This window comes from Pseudophryne corroboree, chromosome 1 (genome assembly GCF_028390025.1).
Source record: "Pseudophryne corroboree isolate aPseCor3 chromosome 1, aPseCor3.hap2, whole genome shotgun sequence".
NCBI lineage: Eukaryota > Metazoa > Chordata > Amphibia > Anura > Myobatrachidae > Pseudophryne > Pseudophryne corroboree.
In genome coordinates, this window is record NC_086444.1 from 1174463636 (window position 1) to 1174491358 (window position 27723).

General features: G+C 45.8%; 1 protein-coding gene across 1 annotated transcript; it reads left to right on the forward strand.

Moving 5' to 3' along the window:
- Positions 1-12988: 12988 nt before the first annotated feature.
- On the forward strand, positions 12989-26917 carry LOC135050894 (nicotinamide N-methyltransferase-like). The gene is made up of 3 exons (XM_063957160.1): positions 12989-13139; positions 19837-20044; positions 26052-26917. The coding sequence occupies exons 1-3, from the start codon at positions 12989-12991 to the stop codon at positions 26470-26472; spliced, it is 780 nt and encodes a 259-aa protein (XP_063813230.1). The 3' UTR covers positions 26473-26917.
- Positions 26918-27723: the final 806 nt, after the last annotated feature.

Here is a 27723-nt window from a genome sequence, read left to right on the forward strand (position 1 = left end):
CGAGAGCTATCAAGAGTTCACATTTTCCAGCTCACCTAGCAGGTGCACAGATGCAGTCATTACTCACTGACACATTTTAAAAGATCCACAAATGGATCTTATTACTTATCTTGTGATTCTGTGAGGAGACCTGGAAACCGTTAACTGTTGGTAGCCAGAGCCGGCCATAGGCATAGGCAAACTAGGCAATTGCCTGGGGCATTTGATATGCCCAGGGGCATCAGCAGCTTCTGCTGATTAAAATGATATGCGGCATGCATATATTCTGTGTGTAGCATTTCATATGCAGATACAGCCACAGTCTCACACAGTATATAGGCATGCTGCATATCATTTTAATCAGCAGAAGCAGCTTGTGCATCCTAGCCACATAGCAATGCAAATAAGAGGCATTTTCATAAAAAAAGGTGCCCGACGTTAGCATTGAGGCAAGAATTATGAGGACACATCTGTATCCAATCAGAGGCAGAGGTCACAGTGTTAGCGGCAGTGTGAGTGCTGTGTGCATGTGAGTTGGTTGGTTGTGCAGTAATGTTCGGAATATGTGTAAGGAGCATTATGTGTGTCATGTAAAAATGCATTAATACCGTGCAACATATGTGTAAGGGCACTATGTGTGTCATTATGTGTATAGGGGCACTAATAATGTGCAGTAAATGTGTAAGGGGCACAATGTGTGTCATTATGTGTATAAGGGCATTAATAATGTACGGCATATGTGTAAGGGGCATTATGTGTAAAAGGGCATTCATAAAGGTTGTCATAATGTGTAAGGCGCATAATGTTTATAAGGACATTAATAATGTGTCTCATTTGTGTAAGGGGCATTACGGAGCGGAATTATGTGTATAAATGCATTACTAATGTGTGGCATTATGTGTATAAGGTGCTCTACTATGTGGCATTGCGTATAGAAAGAGCACTGTGTCGTCTAATGTGAATAAAGAGCAATAGGGTGTGGTGTAATGTGAATAAGGAGCAATTCAGTGTGATGTAATGTGAATAAGGGGCTGTACTGTGAGGAGTAACGTTTATAAGGTAAAGTGATACTACTGTGGGATGTAATGTGAATTATGGACACTATCGCATGATCAAATGTGAATAAGTTTCAGTACTGTGTGGCGTAATTTGAATTGGGGTTACTATTGTGTGGTCATGCCCCTTGCAGGAAAAACACACCCCTTTTTTGGGCTGTGCGCCAAATGTGCGAACTGTTCCTATTTAAAATATAGGGGGTACAAACACCAAAATAAGGACTGCTATGGGTGAGGGGTGATGGTGCTGGGAAAGAGGTGCAAGGTCAGAGGCGGATCCAGCGGTGGTGCTAGGGGGCACCAGCCAAAATCTTGCCTAGGGCATCATATTGGTTAGGCCGGCTCTGTTGGTAGCTCTCGAGGACCAGGGTTGGCTACCCTTGTTCTATGCCCATTAAAGGCACTTCTCTTTTCATGGACATATCCTTACATTACGAAATGTGGCTAGAAAGGGGATTTGTTCTTATTCTCTTGTTTATATTTTTCCAATGCTCCATAAATCTAATATTTAGCATTTGTGTTGTCCGCCCTACAATTGCATTCCACATCCAAACTGTGTAATATAGATAATGAAGGATATCCAACAATTAATAAATTCCTTAATCCTATGTGTTCCTCCATTGAATTTGAAACAAATTCAGTTATTTACTATCTGTATGTATGCACATATTACATAGAGTGTTTCCACATCTATGAAATCCTACTGGTTTTATTGGAAACCACAAATTATCTAATTTTATTATTTTATCCGTACATTTAAAATGATTGGACACTAATTTAGATTTAATATTATCTGACCTCTAAATATCACTTTTCCTTCCAGATCTACTACATCCCTTAGTACTGTATCCAGTTTTAAAAATGGAGAGTTGTTTTTAATGATGGTTTTAATCGCCTCAGAACAGTTATTATACTTGGTTATAAATACTGTAAAACTGATCTATCACTTGTTCTTTTCAATAGGAGCCTTGTTCTAGAAAAGACTGAAAAAGTAGGTCCAACTGTCAATTATAAGATTCTTCATTTGTACAGATGTGTTTTATCCTTGTAAACTGTCCCTTAGGTATGTTTACTTTCCATACCTTACTTGGTCAACTTTTGTAGTTAAGATACCTATTTTAGTCCACTGGCTTAATGTAGGTCTCTGTTCTTAATTGGCATTTTTTACTGATAGTGCAATATCAAGAAAATATGTCTGTGGTACTATGTGTGCATGTAAACTTTAATCCATAATTATAATTATTATTTAGTCCATCAATGAAAGTGAACAAAGAAGCTCCTTGAGTCCTATTGGAGAAAGAGCATTATATAGAGCATTATATAAAAACCAGAGATGTGAGGCGGGCACTTTTCGTGTTATGTGTTTTGGTTTTGGTTCTAATTCCCCGCTCGTGTTTTGGTTTGGGGTTGGTTTTGCCAAAACCACCCTTTCATGTTTTGGTTTTGGTTTTGGATCTGGATGATTTTTTTTTAAATATAAAAACAGCTAAAATCACAGAATTTGGGGGTAATATTGATCCTACAGTATTATTACCATCAATAACAATAATTTCCACTCATTTCCAGTCTATTCTGAACACCTCACAATTTTGTTTTTAGGCCAAAAGGTTGCACCGAGGTGGCTGTATGACTAAGCTAAGGGACACAAGTGTGCGGCACAAACACCTGGCCCATCTATGAATGGCACTGCAGTTGCAGACAGGATGGCACTTAAAAAACTAGTCCCCAAACAGCACATGATGCAAAGAAGAAAAAGAGGTGCAAGATGGAATTGTCCTTGGGACCTCCCACCCACCCTTATGTTGTATAAACAGGACATGCACACTTTAACAAACCAATCATTTCAGCGACAGGGTCTGCCACACGACTGTGGCTGAAATAACTGGTTTATTTGGGCCCCCACCAAAAAAGAAGCAATCAATCTCAATCCTTGCACAAACTGGCTCTACAGAGGCAATACATCGACCTCATCCTCATCCTCCAATTCCTCACCCCTTCACTGTGTACATCCTCCTCCTCACAGAGTATTAATTCGTCCCCACTGGAATCCACCGTCACAGGTCTCTGTGTACTTTCTGGAGGCAATTGCTGGTAAAGGTCTTCCCGGAGGAATTTATAATTCATTTTGATGAACATCATCTTCTCCACATTTTGCGGAAGTAACCTCCTATGCCGATCACTGACAAGGTTACCGGCTGCACTAAACACTCTTTCGGAGTACACACTGGAGGGGGGCAACTTAGATAAAATAAAGCCAGTTTGTGCAAGGGCATCCAAATTGGCTCTTTTTCCTGCCAGTATACATATGGACTGTCTGACATGCCTACTTGGATGCTGTCACTCATATAATCGTCCACCATTCTTTCAATGGTGACAGAATCAAATGCAGTGACAGTAGACATGTGATTGGCAGGTCCTTCAGTCTGGACCAGATGTCAGCACTTGCTCCTGACTGCCCTGCATCACCGCCAGCGGGTGGGCTAGGAAATCTTATTATTTTCCTTGCAGCCCCAGTTGCGGGAGAAAATGAAGAAGGAGCTGTTGACGGGTCACGTTCCGCTTGAGTTGACAATTTTCTCACCGGCAGGTCGGTGATACATAGTGCAGCCTGCCTAGGAACGAGTAGGCATTTGCAAGATGCTGCTACTGGTGCCACTTCTGTTGTTACTGCCAGAGGCCATACATCTACCCAGTGGGCTGTTACAGTCATATAGTCCTTAGTTTGCCCTGTTCCACTTGTCCACATGTCCATGGTTAAGTGGACAGTGGGTACAACTGCATTTTGTAGGACACTGAGGACACTTTTTCTGACGTCTCTGTGCATTCTCGGTATCGCCTGCCTAGTGTAGTGGAACCTAGATGGGATTTGATACCGGGGACACAGTACCTCAAACAATTCTCTAAGTCCCACTGAACTAATGGCGTAGTACAAGTGGTCTTCCGACTTCCCCTCTGGGATGACGTTCGACTCCCTGCAGCAACAACAGCAGTAGCAGCAACAGCAGGCGTACCACTCAAGGATCCTCCGGAGGAATCCCGGTTAGGGTAGGGCTCCTCAGTCTTGCCAGTGACATGGCCTGCAGGACTACTGACGTTCCTGACTGAGGAGGAAGTTGACGTTGAGGGAGTTGGTGGTGTGGCTTGCAGGAGCTTATACGCCAGTACCACTGTAATTATATGGCAGGATCACTGTAATTATATGGCAGGATCACTGTAATTATATGGCAGGATCACTCTTATTATACGGCAGGATCACTGGACTTACACGGCAGGATCACTGGATATATATGTCAGTATAGCTGAACATATACGGCAGTATCAATAGACATATATGGCAGTATCACTGGACATATACGGCAGTATCAATGGACATATATGACAGAATCAATGGACATATACGGCAGTATCACTGGACATATACGTCAGTATCACTGGACTGTACTTATACGCCAGTACCACTGTAATTATACGGCAGGATCACTGGACTTATACAGCAGGATCCCTGTAATTCTACGGCAGGATCACTGTAATTATACAGCAGAATAACTGTAATTATACGGCAGGATCACTGGATTTATACGGCACGATCACTGGAATTATACTTCAGGATCACTGGATTTATATGGCTATACCGCTGGACATATACGGCAGTACCGCTGGACATATACGTTAGTATCACTGGACTGGATTTATATGCCAGTACCACTGGAATTATACGGCAGGATTACTGGATTTATACGGCAGGATCCCTGGATTTATACAGCAGTACCACTGGACATATACGGCAGCATCAATGGACATATACTCAGGATCACTGGACTTATACGGCAGTACCACTGGACATATATGGCAGTACCACTGGACATATACGGCAGCACAGGGACACCACCACTAAACTGATGCAGGACAACACAGCACCACTGCAATGGACTGGATTTATACAGCAGCACTGGACATATGGCAGCAGGGGGCACCACCACTGTGACTGGACTGATGCAGCACAACACACCACCACTAAACTGATGCAGTACAACACAGCACCACTGCAATGGACTGGACTTATACAGCAGCACTGGACATATGGCAGCAGAGGACACAACCACTGTGACTGGACAGATGCAGCACAAGACACGGACATTGAGGACACTGAGGACGGAGACACGTCCTCTCTCTACACTCTCCAATGCCGGAGTGAAAATGGCAGCTACGCGTGGCTCCTTATATGGAATCCAATCCCGGTGAGAATCCGACAGCGGGATGAAGACATTTTGCCTCATTCTGGTTTCCGAGTCAGGCGGTAAAACCCGAGCCTGACTCGGGGTCGGGCTCGTGACGTGAAGTCCGGTATGGTTCGGTTCTCTGAGAACTTAACCCGCTCATCTCTAATAAAAACATGTATTATTATTATTATTATTATTATTATTATTATGATCCACAACAGTGGTTATGAGTTCAGCTTTTTCAGTATTGTCAAATTGTCTTCTAAGCTTGACTTATTTTAAAAGTCACTGATTAATATATGAAAGGTACAGTATATATACCATCTTGTGACAGGACGGTCCCGTACGAAAGTACTCGCCGCTTTCGCGTCCCGTCGGCTGCGCACAGAATGGAAGGTCAAGTCACACGAGGACTGACCACATAGGGGATTCCCACTTACCGTCAGTAATCGCCTGTTACTGACTCCACCCACTGCGTTGTGGGCGGGTTTATGCTGCCACCACCAAACTCCTAACCTGCCGTGGCGTTTGGAACCACGGTTCTGCTCTGTATGTGCCAACGCACTGCCTCACCACACCTGTGTGGTGTTGACGAATCCCCACTAGCCACTTGCTAGGCCTCTACCGGTAGCTGGCGGAAGGTGGAACTTGGAGACGTTAGGTGCTTCCCTGGACAGCCGGAGGATGGGGCTGTGTTTGGCATAACCCTGTAGGTCACAAGATGAAGCAATCTTCTTGAGGCAATGATGTTTATTTGCTCAATAATAACCTTTAAAAAGGCTCCTCCCTATTGCTAAGGGCAACAGCATACAACAAGATGTTTCAGCAGAGTTGGACACATTCCCTATCTGGTCTATCCCCTCCCACTTTCCTGTCTACCCTGTACCTTAACCCTTCCCGCCAGGTCGAACTTCCTGCCCCAACCCTGTCAAGGCCGCTGCCAGAGTGGCGCCTCATGCCTTTCATGGATGGGTCAGAGAGTTGAGCCTCCCTAAACTCCTGCCTGCGTCCCTCAATCTCTCCTAAATTGGGACACACTACAGGGGGATCTAGGTGGGGACTACTAGGGTCAGTCTGGTAGGGGTCAGTCATGGAAAAGTCAGTGTGGTTTCTCATACTCACCGCCGGAGTTGGCAAACCACTTGGGTCAGGAGCATCATTGGGCACCCCCACAGGATCAAACGAGCTGGAACCAACATCCTCTGCGTTGCTAGGGGACGAAGGCATACCAGAGGCAAAAGGCATGCGGGGTCGATGTGCCGATCTAGCCGCTGTAATCTCTTCCTCTGGGCTGGTTGATGCTGTGGTTGGCTGTGCTGGCAGTTGTCTAGCAGCTGTAGTCTTTTGTGGAACTTGACTCCGGGGAATGGCGCCAGCAAAGGTAATTTCCTAGGACCACATCAGTTGGGAGACCATCCATGATGGCAACTTCTCGCAACTCTGGTCCAGCTCCCCAGTCCAGGTAGACTCTCGCTATGGGAACCTCTTTCTCTGTTCCATCTGCCAGGGTGACCTTGGCAGTGCGACCCTGCAATACTGCAGCAGGATCTATAAGGTGGGGGCTCACCACAGTGATTGAGGCCCCAGAGTCTCTTAGGCCTTCTCCCTGCAGGGGTCCCACGTGGACCGGCTGCAGGTGCGTCCACATGTTGTGTAGGGGCTGTTTGGCCATGCAGGTGACTCTCTCCGCAGAGTGCACCTGTATCTCGCCACACTCCATCGGACTGACTGGAGGGGGAACAGTCTCTGTAGGCTCATCTCCTCTCGTCAAACAAGCGAGCCGGGCTCCAGCACTCTGATTTGGGCCATGAGTCTGGGGTGCTTGGGATGCAGGACAGTTCATCCTCAGATGTCCGATTTTCCCACAGCCGTAGCACTTCTTCTCCAGTCGTGGCACAGATGATCTCTGATCAGTTGCAGGGACGCTGCGGTGCGGTTGCTGGCCAAGAGCACCCGGGTTGGAAGATGCTTGTCTTTGGGGGTGATGAGTTGAAGAGGGATGTCCCCTTGGTGGTACAGTCTTTTGGAGCTGGCTGCTGGCTGGGCGCTTCTGGCCCTGTGGCCGAAATACCACATACTTGTCTGCTAACTGGGCAGCCATCTTTAAGCTGGGTGGCTCCTGATCTAGCACCCACTCCTTCACTTCTGGGGCGCACCTGCGGTAGAACTGCTCACTGCAGATCAGGTCAATCAGTGCGTCCCATGTAGTGGCTTCCGAATCCTTCACCCACTTCACCACGTACTGCCACAGCTGGTTGGCGAACTGCTCATGGGTGCTGCTAGGATTCTTGGGCAAGTCTCTGAACTTCTTCCTGTAAGACTCTGGAGTGATGAAGAATCGCTGGAGGAGGGCCTTCGCAACTTCGTCGTAATCCCCACAGTCCTCCGTGGCCACTCCCCGATAGGCCTCCAATGCCTCTCCATGCAGAGTGGGCACAAGGTGTCTCACCCATTCCGACTTGGGTAAATCATGTAGTTTACAAGTCCTTTCAAAAACTTGTAAATGTCCATCAATGTCCCCATTACTGTCTGCAAACTTGGCAAACTGAATGCGTCCCGATCTGTGTACAACAGCTGACAACGGCTCCTGGGGTACCACGGCCTGTGGTGCCCGCTCATCACACCACATCTGGATGATGATCAAGCGCTCTTGCTCCGTTGCCCTTTCCCCCAATTTCACTAGCCGATCTGCTAGGGTATCCGCCCCCCCCTGGTACGTTGGGATCCTGGCCCTGCTAGGGATTGCTGGGAAACATTGCTGCTGTGAGAGAGGGCGGGGCTTGTGGGTCTCACCGGTTCCTTATGAAGGTCCACTGTTGGGCCGTCCTCTGCGATGCTGACACCGTCAGTGCTTTCCACCTCCGCCCGATGGGACTCCTCCACGCTCATGAGCGCCGCCTTCATGACGCTTCTGGACGCGTTGAAAGGGATATCCACACCCTTCTCCTGGCACACGATCTCCAGATCATCCTTGGACATTCCGCTGAATTCCGCCATCTTGTGCGTTCTCCTGCGCTGCAGTTAGTCCTCCCCTGAGTAACTCGGCTTCTCCAATCGGGTGAAAAGCCGCCTGGGATTATCCCACCGCTATGCCACCAATTTCTGTGGCAGGACGGTCCCGTACGAAAGCACTCGCCGCTTTCGCGTCCCGTCGGCTGCGCACAGAATGGAAGGTCAAGTCACACGAGGCCTGACCACATAGGGGATTCCCGCTTACCGTCAGTAACCGCCTGTTACTGACTCCACCCACTGCATTGTGGGTGGGTTTATGCTGCCACCACCAAACTCCTAACCTGCCGTGGCGTTTGGAACCATGGTTCTGCTCTGTATGTGCCGACGCACTGCCTCACCACACCTGTGTGGTGTTGACGAATCCCCACTAGCCACTTGCTAGGCCTCTACCGGTAGCTGGCGGAAGGCGGAACTTGGAGACGTTAGGTGCTTTCCTGGACAGCCGGAGGACGGGGCTATGTTTGGCATAACCCTGTAGGTCACAAGATGAAGCAATCTTCTTGAGGCAATGATGTTTATTTGCTCAATAATAACCTTTAAAAAGGCTCCTCCCTATTGCTAGGGGCAACAGCATACAACAAGATGTTTCAGCATAATAAAGATGGTACAATACAACCTGGAGGCACACAGGCCTCCTTTTTATGTCAATTTTCCACACAGTACCACAGGGGGGTAAGCCCTCCCTGTCTTCGCCAACCAATCAGGTTATTTTACAAAATACCAATAAATAAATTACATTTCAAAAGGAGATAAGTGCAATAAAACAATATCCTCCTTCCTGTCACCCAGACAACGTTTGGTATCAGATTAACATTCACTATTGATAAATTTATCACATAGCTTCAAAATACAAATGTGTCTGTCTCGTTCACATCTCCAGGCAAACCCAGTGTTTGAGATTACAACAGGAAAGGCTACAATACAAACAAACAGTCTTCCTTCCTGCATCTGCCATTCAGGGTTCGTATATCAATTAAATCAGGTACATGAAACAGGTCCCAAGCCCATAGACCCCGTGATTAGCATCTTTACACATCAAAAGGTTTTGTCATTCACACCTCTCTGCTAGGACAGGGCCATTAGCATGCCACTTCCTACTGACAGGAGATGATTATTCAGACATCTATAGTAAGTGCATTTTAAAACCAACACAGCTTACACATTCCTTCTAAGTGCTGGCATTTGCATTAAATATAACATTGGTGAAAACACAGTAGTAAATATATTTTTAAATACCCGGTGCCTAGAACCCACACTACATTTAAAGATGGCGTTTAGCACCAGTGCACAGTTTAAAAGTGGCGCCAAGCGCCCATTGTCCTTGAATATGGCGCCGGTCACTGAGGTTTAACCCCTTCAGTGCCGCGCCGCCATTGTCCACGTGGGCTGGGGTCTCTCCGGCCACACATCCATTTTATTAACAGTTTCTTATATAGGGGGTCATTCTGACCCGATCGCACGCTGCAGTTTATCGCAGCGCAGCGATCGGGTCAGAACTGCGCATGCACCAGCGACGCAGTGCACCGGCACATGGCCGCCCATTGCTGCGCTATGATTGCCTCTACCTGATTGACAGGCAGAGGTGGTCGATGGGTGGGGGGCCAGAACGGCGTCGTCTGGCCGCCGTTTCTTGGGTGCAGTCAAGCCAATGGACATGCAGGGCACGGTCCGCAGTGGCTGCGTGATGTCACATGCAGCTGCTGTGGGCCAGGTAGCAACGAGTAGCTCCGAGCCAGCACGCAAAAGCTGCACTGGCCGGGAGCTACTCCTGAAGCGCAAAAGCATCGTCGCTGTGCTTTTGCACTTCTGCTGGGGGGGGGCGGCACTGACATGCGGGGCGGACTAGCCTTGTGCTGGGAGTCCCCCCGCATGTTTCTGTTCCTGATCGTAGCCCTGCAATAGTTTGCAGGGCTACAATCAACTCGGAATGATCCCCAAAGTGCAGCATATTCAGTTGCGCTTTGCATTTGGAAGAACAGTAATAAAACAAAACTGGGTAATAACAGACAGACGTAGAGGTAGGAAGGCCCTGCTCACAAGTTTACAATCTATAGGTATTGCTACACAATGATCGGTGTTACCTATTGCATAATGGTGCTGCCAGATTGCAAAGGTTCTTAATCGGCTGTATGATGTGGTCACCCAGCAATGTTGGCCAGGGGTCAGGAAGATGTGAAAATGAAGAAAGACAAAATATGTCAGGTTATGTTTAGACTGTACAGTGGGGATATTGAATGTTATGTGGGTGGGTCCGGAATTTGATAAGCTTGTCTGAAGAGCTGAGTTTTCAGGGAACACTTGAAGGTTTGGAGACTAGAGATGGTGATTTAAATGTATTAAAAAGTTGCTTGGGGCTGAAAGCTTGGGCAGAGATGAGAGATTGGAAATTTGTTGTTTGGTAGTGTCCAGAGTTTTACGATAAGAGTGGTAAACGGTCTTATACAGTATGTGTGAAAGTCACTTGAAGTACGAGATTTACGCAACTGATGTTCTACTTTACGTGAAAGTTTTTGTAGGTGTCTTGTGAATTTAGAGTGCCACAGTTTAAATCTACAGATGGAGCCATAATAGTCTTGGATCTGTCTGTGCCTCGGCATGCCCGCCTGGGCGCGTCAAACGCTGAGAGCGTCTCCGTTCGGGTGGACGTGTGCCCATGATGAAGATGCGCCCCATTCACTAGAATGGGAGAGCATCTCTGTGCACTCCCGGCGGGGCTAGGCAGATGGATCGCCTAGTCACACTGGGAGTACACGCTGACGATGGAGCCACATTGGATGAGTACAGCTCCATCTGTAAGTCTATGTGGAGTGTGATTGGTAGCTGGAGCAATTTCCTTGAGTCCTTTTCTTGAGTCTGGTTAAGGTGTGATACAGCAGTCTCAGGAGAGGTGAATGTAGAAAATTGTGAGAATAGTTGCTGCAGAGCGGTGGATAGTTGTTGAAAATTAATAGTGTTAATATTTCTGTGGGTTTGAGGAGGTTTGGTAGACTTTGGTAACATTGAGTTTGGAGCAATGGAGGAAAGCATACAGGTAATAAGAGTAAGGTTCTGAGATATTTGTGTTTCCGACGCTGTCACAGAACTGGTTGGAGATGAGTATGCAAAGTTGGACGGTCTTATATAGCTTCTTCATATTCAGAAGATCATGGCTGGAACCACGTAAAAGGCACAATAATCCACATACCAAAAGTAGCAACAGGTAGTTGGTGAAGAACAGTGACACAAAGTCTTAAACCACAGGTGGTCTTCACCAGGGATTCCCGCAAGGGAATTTGGGCTCAGCTGTGCCCAAATGGGACAGTCTTGGCTCCCTGTCTTGGTCCCCTATGCTATCACTAGAGAGTAAGAATGAGATTCAGTCTAGGAGCTGATACCTAAGGGATATCAAACTGGTTCTGATGACTGAAAACTTGGAACTGGCACCGATGATCAGGAATATCGGACTTGCACTGATTATCTGGAATATTGGATTTACACTGATGGTCTGGAATATTGGATTAGCACTGATGGTCTGGAATATCGTACTTGCACCAGTGGTCTGGAATATCGGACTTGCAACAATGGTCTGGATTATACAATGTATAAATGCTGACAACAGATTTAACAATGGAAGAGACTAGGTCATGGTAAGTGTCCTCAGGAGCAGACTGGTTCAGCAGGGGAGCACAGCTACACTGCTCACACACAGAGCTGTGTGATTTATGGAACTGTGCTCTGGAAAGCAGCAAGCTATATACCTCTGGGTTGCTCTGGATTGGCTGGAAGTGTCAGATTGCACAGAATTGGTCAGTAGAGAGTCAGCTGCTGGAACCAAGATGGCAACGTCCATGGTTTAGACCCAAACACCAGGAAGTGGAGCACTATGGAGGGTCAAAGTAGGATTATACACAGAATGCTGAATGCGCTGTAAAGAAGCAGCATAAATAGACTTCACTGACAACTAAGCACAATGAGCAGAGACCAGCTGCTGAACACAGGTGACTAATCAGTAGGTTTCAGCAGTAACACAGACTGCAGCTTGTATGCTGAACTACAGGAGTGATGTCAGAGGTAAGACACCAAACATGAGAAATGTAGTCAGGATTGTGACAATAAGGTTGTGATCTGAGCGAGAGAAAGGAGTGTTAGTGAATTTAGAAACTGAGCATAATCTGGTGAATACAAGTTCAAGGCAGTGGCCCTCCTGATGAGTAGAGGAGTCAGACCATTAGGAGAGGCCATGAGAGGAGGTTAGAAAGAGTAATTCAGGGGCATTGGGAGATTGTGGACTGTCAAAAGTGATATTTAATTCACCCATAATGAGTGTGGGAATATCAGAGGATAAGAAGTGAGGCAGCCAAGCAGAAAAATCTTCCAGAAATAGTTTGTGTTGCCCAGGTGGGCGATAGATGGCAGCAACACAGAGAAAAATGGATCAAAATCCTAAAAGAATATACTTCAAATTATGTAAATGTGAGTAATGGAGTCAGTGGTAGAACTGAGAAATGTGAAAAATTGGGACAGAAATATTCCAACCCCACCTCCTTTGATGTTATCAGGCCTGAGGATGTGTGTGTAGAGAGCAGGCAATCATGTGACTGTAGTACTGTAAATAAATATCAGCATGTGATAAATATTGAAATAACACCCATGTATTATTCAGATCATCCTGTTAATGCACTATAAAATGTGGTTGAGGTTTTCACTATTAGTAGAATAACTTGCTGTTGAAATACTTACACAATGGCGTCCTCTCCACTGAAGTATTACCAATCTGATGATTTGAATGCAAAACTAATGCTTAAAACATATTTTTCAGCAACAGTGGATAAAAATATTTTACAGGATGCAGTCATATTGCCATTGAAGCTACTTCACAAAGTGTTTTCCACAGGTATGTATGTAGATAGAGTATGCGGTGTTTGTTAGGCTGCATCATGTATTCCATTGTATACAGTAGTGCAAAATGTGGGATAGACACTGGAGGGATATCACTGGCAATATAATTATAATTCTACAGTATCTGTCTTTCATTCTTTTATAGATTTACACAGAACCTTGCTTCTACCCTGTACATGTGACTGAAATGATCTTTGATATGTTCATTCCCCCGCAGGGCCAGATAAAAGTTAGTGTGTGCCCCAGGGCGACAAATGTGTGGGGACCCCACCAATAAAATTCACTGCGCATCCCACCGTTGTCACTGCTTAGCCCCTAAGGGGTGCAGGAGAGAGTGTGAGTGGAGTGAGAGAGTGACAACAGGGTGTCAGGGAGAGACAGACAAAGAGTGGGTACAAGGCAGAGAGAGAAGGAGAGAGAGGGAGAGAATAAGAGAGAGAGCGAGAGACAATATCAGCAAGAGAGAGAGAAGAGCGAGAGAGAAAAAAATGGTGTCAGAGAGAGAGTGAGGATGTCAGGAGAGGAGCGGGAAAGAGCGAGATGGTGTGAGGTGTCAGGGATAGAGAGGGGGGTCAGGAAAAGAGAGAGAGTGTCAGTGCAAGAGAGAGAGAGAGAGAGAGGATGTCAGGGAAAGAGATAAAGAGAGGGAAGAGTAAGAGTGAGAGGGTGTCAGAGAGAAGGAAAGAGAGGAGAGAGACAGAGAGAGGAGCAGTAGAAAGAGGGTGATGGAGAAAGAGAGAGGGGTGAGAGGGGAGAGAGTGAAGGTGTTAGAGAGAGGGATAGAGTGACAGCACTTCAGAGAGAGTGAGGTCGTGTCAGGGAGAGAGATAGCGTCAGGGAGATAAAGAGGGTAAGACAAAGAGAGGGAGAGACAGAGGGAGAGTGAGAGAGACATGTGGAGGAGGAAGGAAGGGATGGGGAAAGACATGTTACAGTCTGGCTAGGCTTCAGCACAGGTCTCTAATGGGGCAAATGCTTTATGGCATTCGGCCATGCCCCCTTTCAATCCGCAAATCACAACACTACTATCAGGAGCCAGCTAGGTAGGGGTAGAGTGGGTCTTTTACTTATAAAACTGCTGAAAGTATATTTTCCATTTCTTTATGGGTGTATCCATATGTCTGGTAATTATGGGGACTATTTATTTATTTATTATTTATTTATTAACAGTTTCTTATATAGCGCAGCAAATTCCGTTGCGCTTTACAATTTGAGAATAACAATAACAAACTGGGTGATAACAGTCATAGAGGTAGGAAGCCCTGCTCGCAAGCTTACAATCTATGGGGAAATAGCACCTTTCCTTGTGTACATATGCCTATCTATTGCATAGAATTAGAAGACATGTGAGGATATGTGTGGACTGTACAGAGTGGATGCAATTTGATAGGAAGGTTTATGAAAGTTATGTGGGCGGTTCTAGAATTTGATACGCTTGCCTAAAGAGGTGAGTTTTCAGGGAACGCTTGAAGGTTTGGAGACTAGAGGAGAGTCTTATTGTGCGTGGTAGGGCATTCCACAGAGTGAGTGCAGCCCGATGAAAGTCCTGCAGTCGTGAGTGGGAGCGAGTAATGAGTGTGGATGAGAGACGCAGGTCTTGTGAAAAGCGAAGAGGTCGAGTTGGAAAGATATTTTGTGATAAGCGAAGTGATGTACGTTGGTGTAGTTTGGTTAATGGCCTTGTGTGTGAGTAAAAGTATTTTATATTGAATGCGGTAGAGTACAGGTAACCAATGGAGGGACTGACAGAGTGGATCTGCAGACGATGAACGTCTAGCGAGGAAGATAAGCCTCGCCGCTGCATTCAGAATGGATTTTAGTGGTGAGAGTCTCGTTTTGGGAAGACCAGTTAGGAGACTATTGCAATAATCAATGCGGGAGATAATGAGAGCGTGGATTAGAGTTTTAGCAGTGTCTTGTGTAAGGTATGGTTGTATTTTAGATATGTTTTTTAGATGCATGTAACATGATCTTGAGACAGATTGAATGTGGGGAACAAAGGACTGATCAGAGACAAGGATGACACCTAGGCAGCGAGCTATTCATGAAGCAGCCCCTTAGTGTGTATTTCCTAGTGATCACCAGGCAATTTTACCCCATGTTATGGAAAACTTTAATTTTCCATATATTGGGGAGGGGGAGGGGGGCACTACATACCCTATCATCCCCATAATGACAACTGCAACCAAGTGTGCACCCTTATTTAAAAGTATTGACTCCCCACTTTCAAATAATGTGTCCTACTAGCAGTTATTGTACAGACAGTATTACCCTGCGCTACAGAAAACAGACATATACTGTATTTCTGGGAAGGCGCTTTCATGCCCATTAGCACAATACATCTGTCACCTAAATTTCAAAGAGAGTCCCCTCTATAAAATGATCTGGCCCTCTTAGCAGCAATTATTAGTGATAACCAGAAAATACCGCCCAGTGCTGTGCAAAAAAATAGTTTTCCATAAATGTGGAAAGGGCACATTGTGCCCTAACTCCCCCATACTGACCCGCACACATGGCCGCCGAGAGGCAGGGAGCCAGGGCTATCTTAATGATTCTAGGTGCCTTTGAGCAGGGTTGGACTGAGCTGGGGAGCATCTGCTTCCCGGGCTGGTGTCTCCAGAGCTTCTTGGGAGGCAGAATGCTGTCCAATACAATTAGAGCAACCAGACAACATTCTCTACCTGCCTCCCAGCCTGCACAAGACAGTGAATGACTGCCAACAAGCATGCTGATTGGTGAATGGCTGGAGCTATCCACCAATCAAAGTGCTAACCACCATTCATGTGCAAAGACAGTGCCAGACAGCAGAAGGTTACATTTTTTATTTTTCCCCCCAATTATTTCCATGAATGAGTGGATATGGGCTCCAGTACATTGCTTTGACCAGGGCCTAAAATGTTGTTAAAATGACCCTGGGGTGAACAGGTACTAATTACCGAGGGGTAGACTTGCTGGAGGGTCTCAGCAGAGGTCTACCTCTGCCTCATCCCTGGTCCCCCTCTTACCTGTCAGCATCCTACAGTTTGTCTCCCCAGCCCAACACACACTGCAGTGTGCTGGGCTGCAATGGGGCCATGGAGGCTGCTTCCTCCTCTACCTCTGTGGGGTGAAAGCAATCACACTGTTGACTGCCCCTGGACTAGCCCCTGACTGAGGTCCTCATGGCACCCTCCACCTTGATCAGCGTGGCACTGAAAATAACATTTGTCATAATTTTTTTAAGGGGATGTGGACACGCCTCCTGCTACGCCCTTTACATTATCTGTGCCCATCCAAGCCCTCTTCAGCCCTGCCCACATGTTCATGAAGGAGGTGAGTCTCCAATTTAAAACAATGTACCCTATTAGCAAACTATAAGGGTCTATTTATGAAGCAGTGTAAAGAGTGGAGAAGTGAGCCTGTGGAGAAGTTGCCCATGGCACCAATCAGCTGCTCCGTACAATTGTATAGTATGCAAATTATAAATGTTACTTCAATGCTGATTGGTTGCCATGGGCAACTTCTCCACACTTTTCACTGCTTCATGAATAGAGCCCTACAGGGCCGGACTGCCCATCTGACACTCTGGCAAATGCCAGAAGGGCCGATGGGCTGGTGGGCCGGTCCTGTCAGGCAGAGAGCCAGGAAGGCCGCACGTAGAACAGCCTCTGGCTCTCTGCTCTGGCTGCTCCCCCGCCTCCCTTCCTGTGTCCATAGAAATGCAGGCATGCTGCGAGTCCACGTCCCCATGACTCGCGACATGCCCCTGTGTGCTTGTCGTGTGCCCCCGCACCCCATCCATCTCCATGGAAACGGGGGCATGCCGCAAGTCCACGCCCTACTGACTCGCACCATGCCTCCAACTTTAGTGCCTGCGCGGCCCTGTACACCGCACGTGCCCCTTTCATGTGCACACGCGCACACACATGCCAGGGATGAATTCGGACCCCAGTCCATCACTGGACCCCTTACAAACCCTTTTCACTTCTCCAATGATGGATCCCACCCGGGAATTGGAAACAGGTCCTTCCTGGGTGGGATCCGGCATTGGCGGTTAAGTGCTGGCTTCCCGAGCCAGCAATTTGCCGGGTCGGTTGCCATAGTGGTGGGGGACGGAGCCAGCAATGGGGCAGAGGTGATGCTGGGAGTTGAGGTCATGCCCGCTTTGCCTCTCCCTATGTAGTAAAAATGGGTCCCGGGTCGAATCCGTTTACGCTGCCACTGACCCGGATCTTCAACCCGGGAATAACACTTCTTATAATATAACCCGTGTTGAATTACCAGGTCAGGCGACCCGGGAATTCGGCCATGGTGGCCTTTTCACACCGCACACTGACCCGTGTCGATACCGGGTTATTTTTGTGATGTGAAAGGGGTATAACTGAAACATTGCACAAAAAGTAAAATTTTCCACAGTTGGGATGGGGGGGGGGGGGGATCTAAAGCCCATACATTCCTCATATTTTGTTAAAAAATGAATCTCTCATTTAACATGGTAGGTTTTCTAGCTTTTAAATTGGTTGGACCTGTTGGGCTACAATATTCTTCCTACATAAAGTAAGCATTTAACTTGAGACAGTGAATATTTCACTGCATTTTACTATTTTGGAAAGGTGGGTTATTGATTTGGTTTATTTATTTATTTATTTATTTATTATTATTTTTTACATATGATAGAATGAGTAAAAATAAATAATGGTATTTTCCAAAAATACAAAGTTTTCTGGGAAAAAAACAAGGTACTGTACAATATATTTTGTGTAGGTACTGCATAAAAAAAGAATCTGTGATATTGATGTTGGAATGTGACCAGAGCTGGCCCTACCTAATATGATGCCCTAGGCAAGATTTTGGCTGGTGCCCCCTAGCACCGCCGCTAGTTCTCCCTCTGACCAAGCACCCCTTTCACAGCACGATCACTCCTCACCCATGGTAGTCCTTGTTTTTTTGTTCCTATCCCCTACAGTATATTTTAAATAGGAACAGTGTGCACATTTGGTGCACAGGCCTTTTTTGATGAAAATGCAACTTATTTGCAATACTATGTGGCTAGATTGCACAAGCAGCTTCTGCTGATTAAAATGATATGTGGCATGCCTATATTCTGTGTGCGACTGTCACTGTACCTGCAATCAAAATGCTACGTTACAGTGATTTCCACTGTAAAGCAGCATTTCATATGCAGATACAGCCGCAGTCATACACAGAATATAGGCATGCCGCATATCATTTTAATCAGCAGAACCTGCTTGTGCCCCTAGGCACACCAAATGCCCTAGGCATTTGCCTAGTTTGCCTATGCCTAGGGCCGGCTCTGAATGTGACAAACGCAAATTTGAAAAAAATTACCTCAGCACCAGGGTCAGAAAACCATCAGCAGTGAAGGTGTATAATAGTTTTAAACAATCTTTATCTTTTTAAATTTATGTGATGGATACAATACAACAAATGTCCCCATATACATGGTCAAGTCACATTATTATGACCACCAGCTACTGTAGGTGCAGTGACCATCCATTTGCTTCGGAGACCCATACACAGCAGGGTTCGCTAAACTGTCATTTTAGACACACGTCTGGTAGCCCTCAGGTTAATTTTGATGGTGAGCTACTCCAATGTAGCGTGACGGTCGGCCTTCACGCACCTTCGTAGTGGACGTTCACCTCTCACATCAATGGCATGTGGTTCTCCGCAGTTTCCATGTCGGTGATTCACAATGTTGCCAGTTGTCCAGTTATGATACACCTAAACCACAGAAGCATGCAAACAGTTCACAAACTGCCCTGTTTCAGAAACCTGCCACTGTTGGCCCAAAAGCCGATAATCATCCCTTTTTGCAACTTGGATAAATCGCCCCTCTTACCCATGACAGCAACGAGTGATATGTGTGCAGACGGCCTATCGCACACCTTATATACCCACCAAGCCAGCGGACGACAGGTGATGTACTACATGGGCCAAATGTAGGAGGTGATCATAATAATGGGACTCGACCGTGAATAAAAATGTATCAGTGGGGAGTGTGTACTACAAGCTTCACTTGCTCATTGGAAGTTCTGCTTGAATGATTATAAATGGTCTGTTAAACACTGTTTGATAAGTAGCCACTTTATAAATAATTATTAATAAATATATGTGAATAAATGTGGACAACTGTGCAGTTTCGGGCTGCGTCCGATGCACCCCACACAATATCAACTTTTTGAATTTTTGTCTGTTGGATCCTTACCACCACCCTCCCTGAAGCGCCTATAATTGTGGTGCCTGATTTTGTTTTAGGAGTAATTAAAAGGTAAAGTGACACAGTGCAGGTAGGGTATCTCATAAGACTTCTACTGAGTGTGGCATGATTTATTGACAGTTATATTGTCTACGATCATAATGGAAATTCAAAAATAACGACGGGTACTCCATGTTGATAGAGTACATGTCAACATTGGCATAATGTCGACAACTCACCCTTTCCCTAAGCCGAACCCTAACTATAACCCTATTGTTGACAGTATGACTAAATAGACATGGCATATGTCTTCATTTTAGCCATGTTGACGTAGTTAAATAAGACAATGTGGTGTAGAAATAATGACTGGCTATATAGTCCTTGTCAACATGAGGCTGTATAGCCTTCTACTTAAGTGAGGGATACTCTACGCTGAATGGTGTTTTACTTTTCCTGATTTCATTTTATTACAAATTGATTTTTTTTTCTACAGAAAACATTAGAGGAAATATCCTAATTGATCTAACTGCTGGTCCCATCATCTATCAACTCTTGCCAGCCTGTGCGTTATTCAAAGAAATTATCATTTTAGACTGTAATGACCCATGTGTCGAGGAACTGAAAAAATGGGTGAATAAAGATACAGATGCCCATGATTGGACTTTTGCTGCACAAATTGCAGCTGAGGAAGGAGATGCAAGGTAACTATATAATTATATTTTAATTATTATCCAAAAACTTTTAGCAGCCCGTCAGAATGATGGAACAACAGAACAGTAGTGTCAGTGGCGGTGGCTCTGCTGCCCGAATGGAGCAACTTTTGAATTGCTCCATCAGGCACCATCTAATGGCTGCCGGTGCGCAAAACACTTGACTTGCCCCCACAGAGGTGAGGAGCAGCGTTCGCCTTTTATTATATTAAATGGTAAAAAAACAAAAAAGTGCTAAAGATCTGATCTACATCAGGTCTGATCAAAGTGTCTTACTTGTAGGAACAGAACACCTAATTAAAAAAAAATCTAAATCCCTTCAATTGTGTTGATTACAAATGGTGAGCTAATAAGAGATGATATCTATTACATAAAGATGACTGCTGATAGAAATTAGATCATCAAGTGTGCACGGGGAGCGGCTTGGCTGCCATGGTAGCTTTGATCTGCCTCCGGGTTGTCTTCACACAGTCAGGTCTTTCCCCATTCTAGTCATGTGAGGTGGTCCTGCCCCAGGGACATCTTTTCATATGGGCTCAATGGGCAATTGTCCTAGGGACCCAGAAGTATAAGGGACCTAGGCTGATAGTTGAGGGTCCCATTCTTCCATGGGTACCAGATATTTTAAAATCATCACTGGGGAACCAGACATATCTGACTTCAAAGCAGTGATTCCCATCTGAGCCTGTTAATTGCTCTTCCGAGCCAGATACTGTATCTCAGGTTTTGTCTGACGTAGAGTTTTTCTAAGGGTATATTCCAAAAGTTGGGAATCTTCCCTTTCGGTGGACACTGACAGATCGTCTCTACTATGCCCAGAACCAGAGATATCAGCCTTCCAGCAGCTGGTCCCTGCTCCAGCTACACATGCCTGGTATACAGTTTTATATTTTTGTCAGGTGGATTGCTCTGGCTCCTGAACTCTGATCCCCAGGTCCCCAGTACCTTCTGAAAGGTGGGACTCCCTAGCTTTTTTTTTTATCCCATTGAAAGCTAAGATATTTATTTACAGAAAATGGAGATATCTGCAATTAAGCAAGCAGCCCTCCCACCAGAAAATTATAAATATTAAGACCAATCCACTATCCACCTCTCCCCTGCATATTAAACATCCCCTACCACCCTGGAAGTCATGTACTGGGGCTCCTTCATTCAGCCCATTGCCTCCTTCAACAGTTTAGTGATCTACCTCCCACCCCATCTGTGCAGTAAAGGAGTAAAAAGCAGAAATTGCTGCTCCAGGTTCTACATGCTGAGCAGAAGATAGAACACCCCCTACTGCCTGACGGACATCAAAGCTGCCGTTAATAGCATGCCCTATTCCTATTATTATTTTATTATTATCCTTTATTTATATGGCGCCACAAGGGTTCCGCAGCGCCCAATTACAGAGTACATAAACACATAATCAAACAGGAAAACAGCAACTTACAGTTGATGACAGTATAGGACAAGTACAGGGTAAATAAACATAGTTACATCAGCAGATGACACTGGAATAAGTATCAGGTGGCAGAAGACTGATGGAATTGGTGCAGTTGAAGATTATTAAAGTAAGAAAGGATAAGCACATGAGGGAAGAGGGCCCTGCTCGTGAGAGCTTACATTCTAAAGGGGAGGGGTAGACAGACAGGGGTGACACAGTTGGGGTACATAGAGAGCGTAGAACAGAGGGTTAGGATGAGATTTGGCTGGGTTTGGTGAAGAAGTGGGTCTTGAGAGCCCGTTTGAAGTTTTGTAGAGAGGTGGAGAGTCTGAGGGGGAGAGGTAGGGAATTCCAAAGAAGTGGTGCAGCACGTGAGAAATCTTGGAGGTAGGAGTGGGAGGAAGTAATCCGTAGGCAGGAGAGTCGGCGTGCATTAGCAGAGCGAAGAGGACGGGTGGGAGTGTAAAGGGAGATAAGGTCAGAGATGTAGATGGGAGAGGAGTGGGTGAGGGCTTTGTAAGCGAGTGTGAGAAGCTTGAAATGGATTCTGAAAGGGAAGGGGAGCCAGTGAAGGTCTAGTAAGAGAGGAGAGGTGGACGTAGTGCGTTTGGTGAGGAAGATGAGCCGGGCAGCAGCATTGAGGATAGATTGGAGTGGAGAGAGGTATTTGTCAGGAATGCCAGTCAGGAGCAGATTACAGTAGTCCAGTCTGGAGATGACCAGTGAGTGGATAAGAGTCTTAGTAGCATCCTGGGTCAGAAAGGGTCTGATCCTGGAAATATTTTTTAGATGAAAATGGCAGGTTTGTGAGAGGTGCTGAATGTGTGGTTTGAAGGAGAGGAAGGAGTCAAGGATTACTCCAAGACAGCGCACTTGGGGGCTAGAGGAGATAGTAGTGCTATCAATAGATAATGAGATTGTAGGAGGTGAGGTTATGCGGGAGGGAGGGAAGATGATCAGCTCGGTCTTAGACATGTTAAGTTTAAGAAAGCGCTGGGACATCCAGGAAGAGGTAGCAGAGAGACAGTTGGAGATACGAGTGAGGAGAGCAGGGGAGAGGTCTGGAGAGGAAAGATAGATTTGGGTGTCATCAGCGTAGAGGTGATATTGGAAACCAAAAGAACTAATGAGCTTACCTAGTGAGGACGTATAGAGAGAGAAGAGAAGAGGACCAAGGACAGAACCTTGGGGTACCCCTACAGTTAGTGGAAGTGAGGGGGAGGTGGAGTCATGAGAGGAGACAGAGAAAGAACGGTCAGAGAGGTAGGAGGACAGGCAAGAGAGGGCAGTGTCATGCAGACCAATGGAGTGAAGAATTTGCAGTAGGAGAGGATGGTCCACAGTGTCAAAAGCAGCAGAGAGATCAAGTAGAATAAGTATAGAGTAGTGTCCCTTAGATTTAGCAGCATGGAGGTCATTGCATACTTTTGTAAGGGCAGTTTCAGTGGAGTGGAGAGGACGGAAGCCAGACTGGAATGGGTCAAGCAGTGAGTGTGAGGAAAGAAAGGAAGTAAGATGGTTGTAGACAATACGCTCAAGGAGTTTGGAGGCAAAAGGGAGGAGAGAGATGGGTCGGTAGTTGGAGAGAGTGTTTGGATCAAGTGTAGGTTTTTTAAGAATAGGAGAGATGAGTGCATGCTTGAAGGCAGAGGGGATAGTGCCTGATGAGAGGGACAGATTGAGAAGGTGGGAAGGATGGGAACAAGCAGAAGGAGAGAGGTAGCGGAGGAGGCGGGAGGGGATAGGGTCAAGTGGGGAGGTGGTGAGGGGACAGGAACTGCTGGAGGATGGGTAGAGGCCCCAGTATATTACTTTGCCCAGGGGCCTGCACTGCTGTTAAGACGGCCCTGTCATGCCCTGCAGTTCCAAAGTGACAGGATGGGGTGGGTGCAGCTGCGGTGACCTGACATATACCATATCCCATTTACTAGTATTCCATATGACATTCCCCTGTTCATCACAGAGCATTCACTGGAACTGTGGATGGAACAATACATTACATCACAGAATGGGTTTCAACACACAAGCTAAGACCGAATTAACAGTAACAGTATAATTTACTGTATACCTCCAAACAAATCATTTCCTGGGGGAGGACCATTGTATTAGCCTTGGGTCACCATCTACTACACTTATATTCTTGTTACATTTACAGCTAACATGAGCAGTACTAAACCTTCTTACGATGGGAGTTTTTTTTCTAATACCAATAATCAGACAGTGACAATCCCTGTGGCCTAACCGCTCACTTGCATTGCATAAGGTCTAATCGTGGCTCCATCTGCACCGCAGCGCATGCGCTGAGGCTCGCCTATCGCAGCATATGGGAAGCGCGTGCGTGTGAGACATGCACGTGCCCCATTCACTGCTATGGGAGCGTCTCAGTGCACTCCCGTAGCGCAGATAGGCGCTGGATCATCTAGTAACACCGGGTGTACACGTTTGCGATAGAGCCACATTAGATGAGCCCGGATCCATCTGTACACACACTTTGATGTACCCCACTCTTCTGCTGTTATCAAACATTCCAGAACTCTTTAGCTCAAGGTGTCTACAAATGGGGTTTGTCAGCAAGAACAGCTGTCAGCAGTGACTGTAGCAAATTCACTATGAAATGAGTGGAGAGATATCTGTCCTAGTTCAGCAGCCCCCTCAGTCATTCCTCCTTGGTGCCCCCCTGACAGCTGGAGCTCATTGGGCAGTGCTTCCACTGCCTTTAGGAGTTACACCACTGTATACACCCCATAATGTGCCAGGCATAGAAAGTAGAGATGAGCTGGTTCGGTTCTCAGAGAACCGAACCCCCCGAACTTTGCCTTTCCGAGTCCGGATCCGAGCCAGGCTCGGATCTTCCCTCTTGACTCAGAAACCCGAACTTGGCAACACGTCATCATCCTGCTGTTGGATTCTCGTGGGATTTGGATTCCATATAAGAAGCCGCGCGTCGCGGCCATTTTCACTCCAGTCTCGGAGAGTGAGAGAACGTGTATTCAGTGTGCTTAGTCTCTGTTTATTGGGGCGGGAAAGTGGGGTGACAAGTGTTGTGCTGATAAGTCCAGCCAATATATCAAGTGTAGCTGTAAAGTGGTGCTGTGTTGTGCAGACCAGTCCAGTGTAGTCACTCAGTGTATTGTGCTGTATCAGTCCAGGCAGTCACAGTGTTGGTGTTCTCTGCTGCCATATATCCAGTGTAGCTGTAAAGTGGGGCTGTGTTGTGCAGACCAGTCCAGTGTAGTCAGTGTATTGTGCTGCATCAGTCCAGGCAGTCACAGTGTTGGTGTTCTCTGCTGCCATATATCCAGTGTAGCTGTAAAGTGGGGCTGTGTTGTGCAGACCAGTCCAGTGTAGTCAGTGTATTGTGTTGTATCAGTTCAGCCATTCACAGTGTTGGTGTCCTCTGCTGCCATATATCTAGTGTCCTGTGTCATCAGTAATTCCAGTGACGATATACGCTGCTGCTATATATATATCCACTGCTGCAGTATAACAAATTACAATTATATTATTATTAACAACCTGCTGGGCTGCATCAGACCAGTGGTAGTGGTTGCATCATGTGCTGCTTGGGGCCTATTTTTTAAATCTGCCATCCTGTCTGCCACTGCAGTGCCACTCCTAGATAGGCCAGGTGTTTGTGCCACACACTTGTGTCGCTTAGCTTAGTCATACAACTACCTAATTGCACCTCTTTTTCTTCTTTGCATCATGTGCTGTTTGGAGCCTATTTTTTTAAATCTGCCATCCTGTCTGTAACTGCAGTTCCACTCCTAGATGGACCAGGTGTTTGTTCCGCACACTTGTGTCGCTTAGCTTGGCCATCCAACTACCTAATTGCACCTCTTTTTCTTCTTTGCATCATGTGCTGTTTGGGGACTAGTTTTTGAATAGTGCCATCTTGTCTGCAACTGCAGTGCCACTCCTAGATGGGCCAGGTGTTTGTGCCGCACACTTGAGTCGCTTAGCTTAGTCATACAGTCACCTTGGTGCAACATTTAGGCCTAAAAACAATATTGTGAGGTGTGAGGTGTTCAGAATAGACTGGAAATGAGTGGAAATGATTGTTATTGAGGTTAATAATACTGTAGGAGCAAAATTACCCCTAAATTCTGTCATTTTAGCTGTTTTTATGTGTGTTTTTTTTTTTAAATAATCCAGATCCAAAACCAAAACCAAAACACGAAAGGGTGGTTTTGGCAAAACCAAGCCAAAACCAAAACACGAAAATGTAATTAGAACCAAAACCAAAACACAAAACACGAAAAGTGCCCGCCGCACATCTCTAGAAAGAGGTCCATTTTCATATAATTAATTGCCCTGTGTGTTGAAGATAGCAAATGTCCATGAGGTACAAATGCATTAATCATTTTAGAGAGATAAAGTGGTGATGTTGCCTATAGCATCCAATCAGCTTCTGTCATTTTATAAACTGTGCTAGATAAATAATAGCTATAAATGTGTTGGTTGCTATGGGTAACTTCTCCACTCTCCCTATCTAGAAGGTTTATTACATCCCCCCCCCCCCTAATATCTACAATTTTAACATGATAGTGACATGTTTATTTTTCATTTCAGTGGAAGCTATCAAGATATAGAAGCTATGGTGAGAAGAAAAGTGAAATGTATTGAGAAGTGTGACCTGGCCAAGGAGAACCCTACATCTCCAAGAGAGCTTCCAAAGGCAGACTGCATCCTCTCTGTCCGAATGCTGGATGCTGTTTGTGAAGATAAGAATGCGTACCGCAGAGACCTGAGACATATGTCCTCTCTGCTAAAAGTTAGGGGGCATTTAATATTGATTGCAGATATCCACTCTTCTTTTTTTATTGTCGGGGAAGATAAGTACCAGCTACTAGATTATGATGAAAACTTTCTACAAGAAACTCTAAATGATGAAGGTTATTTGGTTAAAGCTTTTATACCAATAGAATCGGAGGGATCCTCTGATCTCTATGAATTAAAAAAATCAATACTTGTTGTTGCTCAAAAACAATGATAATCTTTCTTAATGACTTCAAGGCTGGAGGGTTTACACCCCCCATGACCGAATATTTAGAGTGCATCCATTGGTGGTGGTGATTAACTTTATTTCTGAGATTCCCATGGTGAATTTAGTTTCTCTCAGTAGAGACAAAGCTTTCTTTGGTAATATATTGGGATAGAGGGGATTCTGCTATATAAAAAAAAAAATAAGCACATTTTGGGGAAAATCTTTTAAAATTCTTCTTTATGTTACATTGTCCATTAATATAGAAATAAGTAACCTTACACTATGTTACCCACACCCGTAAATTGTTACACTGTGTGAGGAGTATTATACTTGTGTGACACCAGACATGCGATGCCTAGAATAATAACCTAGAACCAGGATAATTGTGGACTCCACAGAGAGCCACACAACACCTTCACAAAACAATAGGGGTAATTCAGAGTTGATCGCGGCAGCAAATTTGTTAGCAGTTGGGCAAAACCACGTGCACTGCAGGGAGGTTGGGGGGGCAGATATAACATGTGTAGAGAGAGTTAGATTTGGGTGTGGTGTGTTCAATCTGAAATCTAAATTGCAGTGTAAAAATAAAGCAGCCAGTATTTACCCTGCACAAAGACAAAATAACCCACCCAAATCTAACTCTCTCTGCAAATGTAATATCAGCCACACCTGCAGTGCACATGGGGGTCATTCCGAGTTGATCGCTCGCTAGCAGTTTTTAGCAGCCGTGCAAACGCTATGCCGCCACCCAGTGGGAGTGTATTTTAGCTTACAGAAGTGCGAACGGCTGTATCGCAGAGCGAATGCAAAAAAAAATTGTGTAGTTTCAGAGTAGCTCAAAACCTACTCAGCGCTTGCGATCACTTCAGCCTATTCAGTTCCGGATTTTACTTCACACACCCGCCCAGCGTTCGCTCAGCCACTCCTGCGTTTTTTCTGGCACGCCTGCGTTTTCCCAAACACTCCCTTAAAACGGTCAGTTGCTACCCAGAAACGCCCACTTCATGTCAATCACTCTGCGGCAATCAGTACGACTGAAATGCATCGCTAGACCCTGTGCAAAACGTCATAATTCGTTGTGCCCATACGTCACGCATGCGCATTGCGCCACATGCACAGAACTGTCATTTTTAGCCTGATCGCTGCGCTGCGAACAAATGCAGCTAGCGATCAACTCGGAATGACCCCCATGGTTTTGCCCAACTGCTAACAAATTTGAGGCTGCGATCAGATCTGAATTACCCCCAATATCCTTGG

Coding starts and splice junctions, on each gene's coding strand:
- LOC135050894 (XM_063957160.1), top strand. CDS start 12,989: ATGGCGTCCTCTCCACTGAAGTATTACCAATCTGATGATTTGAATGCA. Junction 13,140..19,836: donor TCACAAAGTGTTTTCCACAG/GTATGTATGTAG, acceptor TTTTTTCTACAG/AAAACATTAGAGGAAATATC. Junction 20,045..26,051: donor GCTGAGGAAGGAGATGCAAG/GTAACTATATAA, acceptor TTTTCATTTCAG/TGGAAGCTATCAAGATATAG.